Below are 12,392 nucleotides of genomic sequence, written 5' to 3'. Positions count from 1 at the left end.
ACACACACACACAGAAGCCTTGAGCTGAACATGCTGTGGTCAGTCCTCATCACTCGTCCAGTATGTGTGCCTCTCCATTAGTTTAGTAATTCTCTCCTACACATGCGGTGCTCGTCTGGATCCTGGAGAGAGGAAACGAGATGAGGAAGAAGGGAACAAGTCCTCGTTTCTTTACGGCCTTGACCCCCCCCCCCCAACTGACACGCTACAGCCATGTGCCTGTGTGCACACATGTTGCTTTGCGTGTGTGGGTGTGTTTTTAGACATGTTGCTGGCAAGTGCTGTGGCTCTCGCCAGCTGATAATTGCACATAATTGCATCCATTTGTGGGAAAGGCAAAGATGAACATTAGTGAGATCCGTGACACGTACTGCGAAGCGTTTGTTGCCTCAAGATTAAAGATGGACTCTTGATGGAATGATGCGTGACACGTTGGCATGTGATGGTTACTATGGTGACCGTGGCAAGTTGCACCTGCATTTGTTCAGCTTTGGTTAACACTGAATATATCAAGGCTGTTTTAATAAATATGAGGCTCTGGATATTTTCTAGAGTTTGTTTCCAACAAATCCCATTAAAAAACAACAACAACAACAACAATGAATCCATTCTGACGACTGAGAGCTCCATAAACTATTAAAATCACATGCTGTAAATGAGCCACAGTACTTGCTTATATGTTCCTCTTTTTTTGGCTTCAGTACCACATACACAAAACTGCTGTAAATACTCATTAGTTCATCAAATGTGGATTAGACTTACTGTCAGCTATATATTTGTATTACAGATTAAAGTCCTCAGAAGGAGGCTGAAGTTAACCAGGACTCTGCAGTGCATCATAGGAAATCTTTTGTATTTTTTGCTCATAAATTAATTTCATACGCTTGCATGCGACAAGTCAGTGAGGTCCTTCAGAAACAACAGCCCCCAAGCTGGAGGAGGCAGGTCTGCCATGCTTCACGCGATCTGTTAATCAGTCAGATGTTGCTAAAGACATTCCAGTGCTCTTCATCTCTGTGTAAAACCTGTTTGCCATTCTGTTTGGATCAGTGGATACACGTTAACCACGGTCCCAGTTAAAGAACCATAAAAAAATATAATTATATATGGTCTATCAGTGTGATTTATATGTGGAATAAATTTATACTTTCCAGCCAAACTTATACCTACAGGCCACTCAGTTATTTCTCCACATTTCCTGCATTTCAGTCAGAAATCATTAAGCAGCGACTTTACAAGCAGAGCTTCAATAAATGGAGGCCTGAATAATTAATGAATACAAAAAGTGCTTTGCTGCCAGCAGAAATGGCTCATGTGAATCCGGTATCTGAACTGTCCTTAAATGTATTTGTGGTTTGGTCTGTGCACAGTCTGAGGAGAGGATTGTTGTCACGTGCGTGGATGCTCTTAAGAGACGCAGAGACAATTATTTTTTTTTAACTTTCTGTGCTGTCATGTAGGAGGACATCAACAAAACGCAGGAGTGGGAATACACACTCTTGTTACTATCAGGACTTCTTATTATCTGTGGAAACGGATCATTTTGGGGAACAAAAGATACTGCAGAGCAGCTGACGCTGACCGATGGAGGGGGGGGTCCTGCTGTGATGGCGTCATCAGAAACTGACGTCGCTTGAGATGACGCGTGAGAGACATCTCTTCCTCGTATCTTTTCTTTGCGCCCCCCCTCAGCGGGAGAGACTAAGATAAAAAGGAAAAGACGTCAGTGAGGGAAGCGTGAGCGCAAGGGAGGGCACTGGCGTGTGTCCCGAGAGGATTTACTCACTCTAATTTTACAGAATTTCACACCTGACGAGCCTCAGCTGATTATGGAAATAGTAAGAGGATGTTAAAATACTTTTGACAGCCTCGCTACCTCCTCCACGTGTGATGTGGGCCTGTCAGTGTGGTCATCGGCGGCGCCTCGCTGTCTTGTCTGTTGACCTCTACAGCCCTCTGTGGACTTCCCTCACTGTCTGCCTCTCTCTGCTGATGGGGTGTCACATGCAGCCGCTTCTCAGACCCTTCCTATGTGTCCAGATACAAACAATGCCAAATCGTACAAACAATGCACAATAGACGGAGCCGCTGCCAACATCGACGCCAACGCTCACCAACTGGACTCAGCGCCGTTTCCTCGGACAGTCGATTCAAAATTTGTGAAGATCAGAAAAAAAAAAAAAAGGAGTAAAGAATGAAAGCGGCTGGCTGGAGAGGAGCAGAAGAGGCATTAGAGGAAAAAAAAAAAAAAGTTGCTTCAGCCAGTTGAATAATTTGCTGAAGGCTTGGACGCGCATGTGTGCATGTGCGTCGTTGAAAATGACAAATTGAGAGGAGCGAGTGATTTCATGGAAGGCTGACTGCCAGCGGCGGAAATAGTAACCTTGACTTGATGACGTGTGCTACGTGTTGATTCGCTGCATTCGGCTCTTTGCAGAATTACCACAGACTGCAATTAAACAATTAAAGCTAAGTGTTTTTGAGGCTGCGTCAGCCAGCTGTGCACACCTGGATTTAGACAATGTCCTTCTACATCCTCCTCCCTCCCTGCTGTGTCAGAGGGGATGTGGAAGCATCAGTAAATTGCAGGCTTGATGTCTTATCACAGGTTTTTAGTTGGGTGCAGCTTAGGCTCGGGCTTCAGTGAAGTGCAGCAAGAGCGCAATCCCACAGTTCACCTGCTTCTTTATATCCTCCTCTTTCACTGCAGAGAGCCTCCAACTGCTGTGAGTGTGGCTTCACGCTCTGCTTCCTCCCCACTGATCTTCCATAACAGCGTCGGTCACAAAGAGCTGCTGAAGGGGATGTCCTTCTGGTTCTTTGTCTCACGTCCCCGCACGAGACTTTCTGACTCTGCTGCTGTTAATTTACCTTTTAGCGGCTCTTACATAGCTTGTATTTTTACTTGTATTCTTACTTTAGTTTCATATGCCTTTTAATTATTTCCTACGTTCTCTGATGTTTATACTGCTGCAGCAACAGAGTAAAAAACAATAAAGGCCTGTCTTAATGTAAGAGTTAGACTGATTAAATGTGTTTTAATGATCTTGAATGATGGACTTAGGCTGCATCCACATTTGATTTTGTGTTCATGCACTCCCATATTAAGTCCCAGTTTGGACACGTTCAGACTTTTTGAATAATCTGATCAGTGTCAAAATGACAATTTGTTGAGCACCTTAAACAATATTTACAATAAGATGAAAAAAATGTCATAAATTGTGTCCAATCGTTTTGAATTTGCCACACACACGTTTTCTGTTCTTTAACGGGTGACGTTTTACAACAGCAAAATGATAACTTTTTGTTGTTGTTTTTTTTCCCCCCAACAAACTGTGTGTGTGTGTGTGTGTGAATCATGATTAAGCTGACTCACTGTCTTTGTTGTAGATGAAATCAGTCTGGAGGGGATGGTGGTGCACAGAGCTGAATGCAGACCAGTCGTCAATGACAACTACATGAAGCTGAAGAAGTGAGTGAACTTCAAACTGCACACAACATAAGACAACAGCTGCCATTTTCATCCATTCATCTTACACTCCTCAAACAACTATTGATGAAAAATTCCTAGTGTATAATGTTAACAAACAAACAAACAAAAACAAAACGTGCACACGAATGCCTGAAGCAGTCGGTGCTTTCGTTTTCTACAACTGTGCTGTTGAATTTTCTTTTTTTCACCCCGGGACAACACAAACAAAATCTGTGTAAGTGTTGTGACTTAGTTCCAGCAGGAGCAGAGACGGTTGCGGTGTGTTGACGCGGGGGCATCGCTGCAACTGTTTTTATTTGTGTATGTGCACCAAACACCGCGAGTCCGCTCTCCTTTTTCAAGCGTTTTGGGTTTTTAGTTGTCTCCTCTTTGTTGGAATCCGTTATTGCAGCTAGTTAGTGGATGGTATTGCTATAGCAACTGCATCACTGTGGCAGATGCACTGCTACAATACAACCCAAGGCAAACACACAGCACGGTTTGCTTCAGCGCGTGAGGCCGATTCTGTCCGCCGTCACGTCGAGACGCATTACGGGAAGGCTTTCGCATGACTGACACGACATAAAGGCATGTCTGCGCCGCCGTCGTCACCACCGTGTGCTGATCATCTTGGCTGAGCGCCTGTTTGGACGTAGCAGGGTTGGGACTGTGATGTACTGCAGAGTACATACTGAACTTTAGATTTGTCCAGTTGTATTTCCTTTCTGACTCAACAAGGAAAGGCTTCATTGCGGTCCAAAATAATCGTCCATTTGGATGGCAGCTGACAAATGTCCCTCCATCGTGGCAGACTAGGGGACATGCGGGACATTATGTTGTCATGGTGGTGCGCGTGCGCGCGTGTGTGTGTGTGTGTGTGTGTGGACGCAGTTAAAATAGTTACTGTACAAACTTCACTACAGTTTGATAAAGGGATCATATGCAATGTGCATATTAAAGATATGATTAAACATAGGATTCAAGTTAGATTTGTATTATTTAGAAAGACGTGTGTGTGTGTGTGTGTGTGTGTGTGTGTGTGTGTGTGTTACTCATTGATTGTCAGTTTTGATTTGTGCTTATTATTTATTATGGAGGATAAAATGTGAGTCAACAACAAAGAGGTGAGAGAAATTACATACGTACGGCTAGAAATTGTGTCCAGTGCATCAGCAAGTTTAACTAAAGGCTTCATTAGCATGACTCTTAGTCTTAATATATATTATCAATATTATGATGCATTTCAGGACATCGCGCTGCCGCGGCGCTTTATGTTTCCTCTGGGCTTGTAATGTTTGTTTGGCCATCAGGCTGAGAACAATAAAAAGCAACAAAAAGTGAATGTAAAGCTGAATATCTTTGGACAGAGCAGCTGCCGTTACTTATTTGGTTCGTTTAACTCAACAGGCTGACAGTTTCCTCTGCGCCGACGGGCACATCTGTCAGCTGAGATCACGTTTGATCACAGAAAACACAAAGCAAACTTTATCTCTCTTTGTGTGTGTGTGTCAGGCTGCAGATTAAAGAGTCCACCAAGTCTCCACGTTTGTCACAGCAGCTGGAGAGAGCCATCACGACTGTCTTCAAGCCTGTGGCGAACCACGATTTCAATGTGAGGACTATGTGTGTCTGGGTGTATGTGTATGCGTGTCACCCATTTGATAACAAAAACATTTAGAGAGTAAAAGCTAGTTGTAGGGGTTGACCCACACGTTTCACCAATAGAAAATATCTGCAGTCGTCAGTCTGAATGGTGCTCACCAATCGCACACCGAGTTCAGTTCACTTGTCACAGAGTGTCTTCAGCCTGTGAAAACTTGTCATGTTGAAATGGTCAGTTGATTCGTCGTGACAAAGTCGAGGTCAGAAATTTCCTGCTTAAAGTCTGTCAAATATGAATACTTGAATGCTTTCTTAATCGTCTATAATGTCAAAGTGAATTTCCATGAGTTTTGGACTATTGGTTGGACAAACTAAGGCATCTGAAGACATCTCTTCAGTTGTGGTGGTTATGGTTTTCTGATAATTTGCTTACAGACCAAATGATAAATCAAGAAAATGAGAGATTAGATTAACTGACAACGAGAATAACCGTTAACTGAAACCCTCGTATCGTCTCCTACGACTCCAGGGGCGATCGCCGAAGAGTCTGACAAAGTAACCCTGATGACGTCACTATGGTGATCTCTGCTTGGCCGTACAGACTCATTTGAAGACAAAGACTGTTGAACTGCATTATGGGAAATGTAGGAGCCACAAGTTTGGGAACTTGACCTTTAGGCTGAAGCGACCTGAATCGATGTGCACCAGATAATTAACTACACTTTTATACGCGTTTATGCGATTCTGATCAAACTGTGACACTAAAATCAAACCAGGATGGTCAGATTAACTTCAGTAACATCACAACTGTCAACATAATAGTACTTATTAATACTAGCAGTAGTAATATTCAGTGTGATTGTCAGGTGGCGTACGATAAGAAGAAGAAGTCGGAGGGGAAGATGGTGAGGGCTGAGCGACAGGTGGTGTTGGACATGCTCTTCTCTGCCTTCGAGAAGCACCAGTATTACAACATAAAGGACTTGGTGGACATCACTAAACAACCAGTGGTGAGCAGCATTCACACACAAACGCACACACACACGCATGCATGCACACAAGTATTTACAAAAAAAAAATCACACATAACCGTATAGCTGGAAAGACCAAAAAAAACAATACACCTGCCCACTATCCACCTTGCTTTGTTAAATTTGAACAAATCGCCCACGACATGACGTTCATGCCTGTTCACACAATCTTTTGTGGCTGAAATTTGGGCCAACACGCACACACGCACACACTCTCTCACACAAACATGGGATGAATCGATACAGTGCAGTAGATTTCGTTCCAGCTCGCGGAGAACAGCAATGTGTAGGTGCTGATGAGACCTTGAGGTCCTTCTCTCCCTCTGATTGCGTCTGATTGCATAACCACCGGCTGAGTAGGAGTCAAACGCCGCAATACACTCCACACCATCATTTCTCTCCTAAAGCACTTGGCTAACACTCAAATTAACTGAACTAAAGTAACCGAAATACCCATTATGAAAAGTCTTGAAACACATCAGTGTTATTCATCAGGTACGGCGGACGCGTCTGTACAAGCTCAACAGAGACACCCAGTGGTGGTTGGACAGTATGGCCTCTCGGCATCACTGAATGGTCCTCCACAGCTCTTTGCTCAGTACTAGAAATTAGATTTATGCCTGTCGAACAAACAGTACTGTCACAGCAGGAATCAAAGATCCAAGCAGATGAGAAGCAAAGCGAGGTGTGTGTGAAGGACAGGAAGTCACCATGTAGTATAAACTTGTCTCTGGCATCGCCTTCAGTCTCATACTTACATTCAGAGAGCAGGTAGACTGTCATGTAGCCTGTTTAGAGGTGCTTGTGGGTGGATTTTGTTACCTTCGAACAGATTACGGGTTCCAGAAATATTCAGATCTTTTTACTTATGTTAAAGTAGCAACACTGCCGTGTAGAAACGCTGTTACATGTCCCGCATTCAAGCAGAAGCATTAAAATAGACTGAAAATGCCGAAAGTACAAGTATTTAAGTCAAATTGCTTTTTTTTCCCAGAAAAATAATGTATTATTATGTATGTATTGTGTGAGCATCATTTTAATGTGCTGGACCTCATTTTAACTACTTCATTTATTGCTGTCCATGATGATATATCATAATTTGTTTTTTGCAAGTACTGGGCCACCTGACCATTACACTTGACATCTCAGTCTAAACACACAGAGAGCTTTGCAGCTTTAACAGCTTCCGCTCTTCTGTGAAGGCTTTCCACAACATGTTGGAGTGTTTCTGTGGAAATTTTTGCCCATTCGTGCAGCAGAGCATTTGTGAGTTCAGGCACTGATGTTGGACCAAAAGGCCTGACTCACAGTCTCCGTTCCAGTTCATCCCAAAGGTGTTGGATGGGGTTCAGGTCAGGGCTCTGTGTGGGCCAGTCAAGTTCTTCCACACCAAACTCATCCAGTCATGTCTTTATGGAGCTTTGCTTTGTGCACTGGGGCACAGTCATGCGGGAATAGAAAAGGGCCTTCAGCAAACTGTTGCCACAAATCAGGAAGCATAGCATTGTTCAAAATGTCTTGGTATGCTGAAGCATTAAGATTTCCCTTCACTGGAAGTCAGGGGCCGAGCGCAGTAGTTACACTTAAAGAAATAACTTCATCAGTTTTCTGATGTAACGAGATGATGAAACCCGATACATCTTGTATTTGCCTGTGAAATATTACGCCACAGCCTATTAGGAGATGATTAGCTTAGCTTAGCATTTAGACTGGAAATGAGAAATTGACCTCATTGGCTGTGCAAGAAGCTGAAATGAGATCATTTCCTGGCTCCTTTTGTTAACAGATGATTTTATCAATCTAATCATCCAAGTCTCTGCCAGATAGCGAATGAGCATATGTCCCAAACTATTCCTATGAGACCGCCGCTGGTACACTGTAAAGCTGCACCTGAGTGGATTTGCTACATGTCTGCTATCTGTCCACAATACGATTGTGTTTAATCTGTTAATTTCAACATGTTTCTCTCCAGACCTACCTGAAAGAAATCATGAAGGAAATTGGGACATACAACAACAAAGGAGCTCACAAAAGCACCTGGGAACTGAAGCCGGAGTACCAGCACTACCAGTCTGCTGAGGAGGAAGAGGAGCAGATGCAGATCGCGTAGCAGCAGCGGGTTCCTCCGGGCCTGTTCACCGAAGTTGGACACATCGGACAGGAAACGGGGACCGAGACACAACCTGAGCTTCCAGCTGGCTTGTGTTCTCAAAGGAATTTTCACTTCATGAGTGTAGATGTAAACAATTAAAATGAAATGCTGCTCATCACATGCAGGAAGTATGTGATGTTTGAGTTCACCTCATCATTGGCTGAAAAAGTCTACTACGCACTGGCCAGCACAGCACTTTGATAACCTACAATCAGCGATTGATTTCAAGTAGGTTTTTGGAAGTTGAATCAATGACTTCTAGTTCAGCTATCTCCCACTTAATAGAGGTCATTCAGATGTACAAGCTGAAAGGTACGTGTTTGTTGTGTCCCGTCTGTAACCAGTCAGGTATCTGTGTGACTGAGAATCTCAAAAGACTCCCAAAACAACCACATTCACAAGGTAAACTCGGTGTAGAGAAATGTCTTCTAGATTGTCAAGTCCGGTGAAGCAGATCCTTTCAGTACAAGTCCTGCATTCAAAACTTAAGCATTATTATTATTATTATTTTATTGATCAGTTTGAATAAAGCTGGTCACTTTCACTCTGCTCTGTGCTAATTACAAATTCTCAAGTCAACCCAAAAGAAAATTCAAAGTAAAATGAGTACCCAACATCCCACAAACCAAAAGTTGGTGGCACTAGATTTTATTTTCAAATTCAACCATAAGTCTTTTCATAGTAGATGGATTTTTCATAAAATACAGAGGTCTGAGGTCATCAACACTGCTAAAACAGAATGCAGGGGGGGGGGGACATTTTTCAATCGGTCAGATCTTCACTCAGTCCCGCATTTTAAATTTCTTTCACGAAAATAATCCAATCCAGGCTGAAAAGTGAAACACTGCAAAAAAAAAAAAGTTTAAAAACTGTTTTCGGGGACCATACATTTGATTCACCCAGCCTCAGTGGTGGTGCTGTGGGCCGTAACGTGAACACGTAAGAAATCGTACAAGAAATGTTTCCTTCAGGCCTGATGCAAAATAGTGCTCCTTCAGTCAGCGCTTGGGGTCATTTGGGAAGCAGCAGCCAATTGAAAAGCAGATGTAGTTCCAGGTAGTTACTGCAAGACAGAGGAATACTTGTCAATATACTTCGTCTACCAAGCATGTTTTCCACACTACTTTTCCACAGTACTCCACTTCCTGTGCACTCCAAAATGACCCGTTTCACGTTCCCGTTTAGCTCACATTGCACTCGCCTGTGTACGTCTCACTTTACTAAGGAAATATGCAAACTGTTTTTATTAGGTTGTTATGTTTATTAGGTTTTGGAGGAGGGTGGTGGTGCGGAGATCGCATGTTCTGTCTTAAATCCTCATTCATGCCCCGTGGCTTGATAGGAGCTCTGCCACATGAGGACAAAGACCTGAACCAGCTGGGAAGGGCCTAAGACTATATTAAGGGAAGCGTATGACTCTGTGCTCAGGAATGTGACCGGGGGTGCGGCCGCGCTGCCATTTTTGTTTTAATGTTTTCTTTAATGCTTTGTTTTAAAGTCTCTTGCAAACTGGATGAAAGCTGAATACTGACTCGCTGAAGCACCCCTTTAAAAACATCAGCGCTGTCTTCAGAGCAGCCACCCAGCACAACAGCTGATAGTGACATTAAATGATTCCACTTTCCAGTATAAAATTAAATGTGTACTGAAAGTGAATACCGAAGAATATCATCCAGGATCAGAAATATCTTTTGTTGCCTCCGTTTTCATTTTCGAGTTTGCACATGTGCTTACCTAAACGTCCACGACACTTGTGTTTTTGGAGACTCGGCTGAGTACTTACACATTTCTCCTCCATCAGACCGTCTTTGAAGAAAAGCATGTATGGTGTGACGCCGTCCTCACGGTAGTTCAGCAGTGCCACCAAGCCCTCTGTGTCCATGGACTCTCCTGTGAAAAACTGCACAGACAAAGAGGACATGTAAGAAGAGCAAAGCCAAAACCAGACAAGTTTATTTTTTCCACAACATTCTAGTCTCAAAATCACTTAAATAAATAAAATCAACCTATCAGCTGAAACATCTTGAACAAGTGTAGTGTGTGTGTGTTAACTTTACTGTGAACACATTCACAAAGTACTTCATCATACTCATCCAAAAAGGCATATTAATATCAACATTTTCATCAAGTCACTCAGTGCACTTTTTACTACAGTATTAGTTAAGTTAACAAGCATGAACCATGTTGGCTGAGATCGAACCAGTGTGAGACTGGGCTCCATATCTACCTCGAAGTCCTTGAAGTTTTTTAGGACCATCTTCACTGCTTTTTGAGCGTTGGCCATAAACTGCTCCACTCTCGCTGGATTGTTCTTTTCCAGGTGGGCCCTAATGCTGGACATGGAGAGAGAAACTTCTGCATCAGTTACAACATACCACACATTTAAACAATACAACTTTCTCTCACAACACCAGAACTTGGGGTACTTGACACCAAAGTACTGATCCTGTACCTGCAATCCATGTCCCACCACACTTATAATATCGAATCAATAATGAATTGAACCCAAAGTACCAGTACTCACTCCTTCATGTATTTTTTGATGTAGGTCGTGTATGACTTTACATCAAAGTTGGTCTGCTGCAGATGGTGGTTGAGGACGATGTCTACACCAGATGTGCTGCTAGACTCACAGCCTTCTGTTACTTCTTCAGCAGATGCGTTGGCCGAAATTAAACTCTCATCAAACCCTTCTGTTCTGATGACCGTCTAAACAAGGAGAAGCAAAGCAGCAAGTAGGACAGACGTGAAGGTTAGACTTGAATCAGCACTTACACTAAAAGTGTAAATCAATATGTGAATAAACATTAGGACGCGGCCAAAATGTAATCTTCCCTCTCATGAAAACAGTGCCAGACATATGAACGCCGTCCCCGACTGCAGCAATGGCATGTTCACACAAAGCCATTCAAGTCGCCACAGGTAGAGCCGATCACGTGACTAATCAAAGACATTTAGGCTGCGCATTGTTTGAGGGAAGAACGACGACTACATTTGAAACAAACGTAAGACAATGAACAGCTCTGCCATTTGAACACACGACTTATGAACGTTGTGTTGGCCTCATCCCACGACCGTGATGACTTCACTGTGCTGGGAACGAGCAGATGGTGGAAAGCGGTGAACTGGTCAAATGACCCGTTAGTTGCGGCTTTTGTGTTTTACCAACCATTTACGTACGGATCCCATCAACTCACCTTTCCTTCAACTTCGTAGAATATCCCGTCCTCGCTTTCTTTCATTTTGAATGTGTCCGCGAAGAATTCGTCGTCTGGGGAAAGAAACATTTTGTTAAAAATCACACAAAGTAAGTTTCCGGCCTAGCCTGTGGTTGCGCCATAATCCAGAGGCGAGGTGATCTTAGTACCCTCCGAAGAAATTTAACGATACCATTTCCATTCAATAAATCACATGTTAAAAGCAGCGCCATATGCGGTATTTTCTCAGTCAGATATCCCCTTTAATAAAACTGCGGCTAGCAGCTACTTGACGCTGATAGGCCACGTACAACGTAACGTTACTTTAACACGACTACCGTTTTATTTATATCCTAAACCACCATTACGTGTCATACAACCCCGCTAAGAGCTTCCCATTATTCATAAAAAAGTGTGACACGGGAACCACACTTTTCCACTTTCAAACAACTTTCATCCGTAATTGAACTTTAGCTAAAGATAGAAGCTAACCGGCCTCAGCATCACCGGCTAGCCATCAGGGTGGCTAACACGAGTCAGCTAGCTAACACGAGTTGGGTAGCTCGTCTAATAACACAACACAGAGGAAAAAAGCCCATCGCGTCCGTAACGCTACCCACATAACCCCAACGAGTACACAAAACAGGGTCACTCACTGCTAATGACGCACTTGTAGATGATCATTTTGAGGCTTCGGTGTTAAATCTTCCAGAGGCAGAACGAGAAGAGCTGGCGCGCTAACAGCACCGGAGAGGAAAAAGAACGACAACGCTGCGAGGCCGTGAATTTACGTCCTGCTGACGTCACTGCGGATGACGGGATGTGAGCTCTGCTGCCACTTCGACGTGGTGGCCCATGGCGGTACTGCACCCATCCATTCATCCAGTTTATTCAAGATTCATTCAGTTGCCATTGAAGCACGACATTGCATAACAAGT

At 43.4% G+C, this 12,392-nt stretch overlaps 2 protein-coding genes across 2 annotated transcripts in view; one reads left to right on the top strand and one right to left on the bottom strand.

The window, feature by feature from the left end:
• Window positions 1-8,393, top strand: part of LOC124066647 (general transcription factor IIF subunit 2-like) — a 37,754-nt gene extending 29,361 nt beyond the window's left edge. The window contains exons 5-8 of the mRNA XM_046403238.1: window positions 3,391-3,472; window positions 4,985-5,084; window positions 5,941-6,084; window positions 8,078-8,393. Coding sequence (XP_046259194.1) covers window positions 3,391-3,472; window positions 4,985-5,084; window positions 5,941-6,084; window positions 8,078-8,215 — 464 coding nt within the window. The 3' untranslated portion in view covers window positions 8,216-8,393. The remainder of the gene's footprint in view (window positions 1-3,390; window positions 3,473-4,984; window positions 5,085-5,940; window positions 6,085-8,077) is intronic.
• Window positions 8,394-8,889: 496 nt separating this feature from the next.
• On the bottom strand, window positions 8,890-12,265 carry tpt1 (tumor protein, translationally-controlled 1). The gene is made up of 6 exons (XM_046403240.1): window positions 12,111-12,265; window positions 11,455-11,528; window positions 10,782-10,966; window positions 10,485-10,590; window positions 10,041-10,157; window positions 8,890-9,320 (listed from the first exon to the last, which is right to left on the bottom strand). Exons 1-6 carry the CDS (start codon window positions 12,136-12,138, stop codon window positions 9,318-9,320), a joined length of 513 nt encoding a protein of 170 aa, XP_046259196.1. The 5' UTR covers window positions 12,139-12,265; the 3' UTR covers window positions 8,890-9,317.
• Between the last annotated feature and the right edge of the window lie 127 nt (window positions 12,266-12,392).

Source organism: Scatophagus argus, chromosome 11, assembly GCF_020382885.2.
Source record: "Scatophagus argus isolate fScaArg1 chromosome 11, fScaArg1.pri, whole genome shotgun sequence".
Taxonomy (NCBI): domain Eukaryota; kingdom Metazoa; phylum Chordata; class Actinopteri; family Scatophagidae; genus Scatophagus; species Scatophagus argus.
This window is presented reverse-complemented; position numbering and strand designations above follow the sequence as displayed.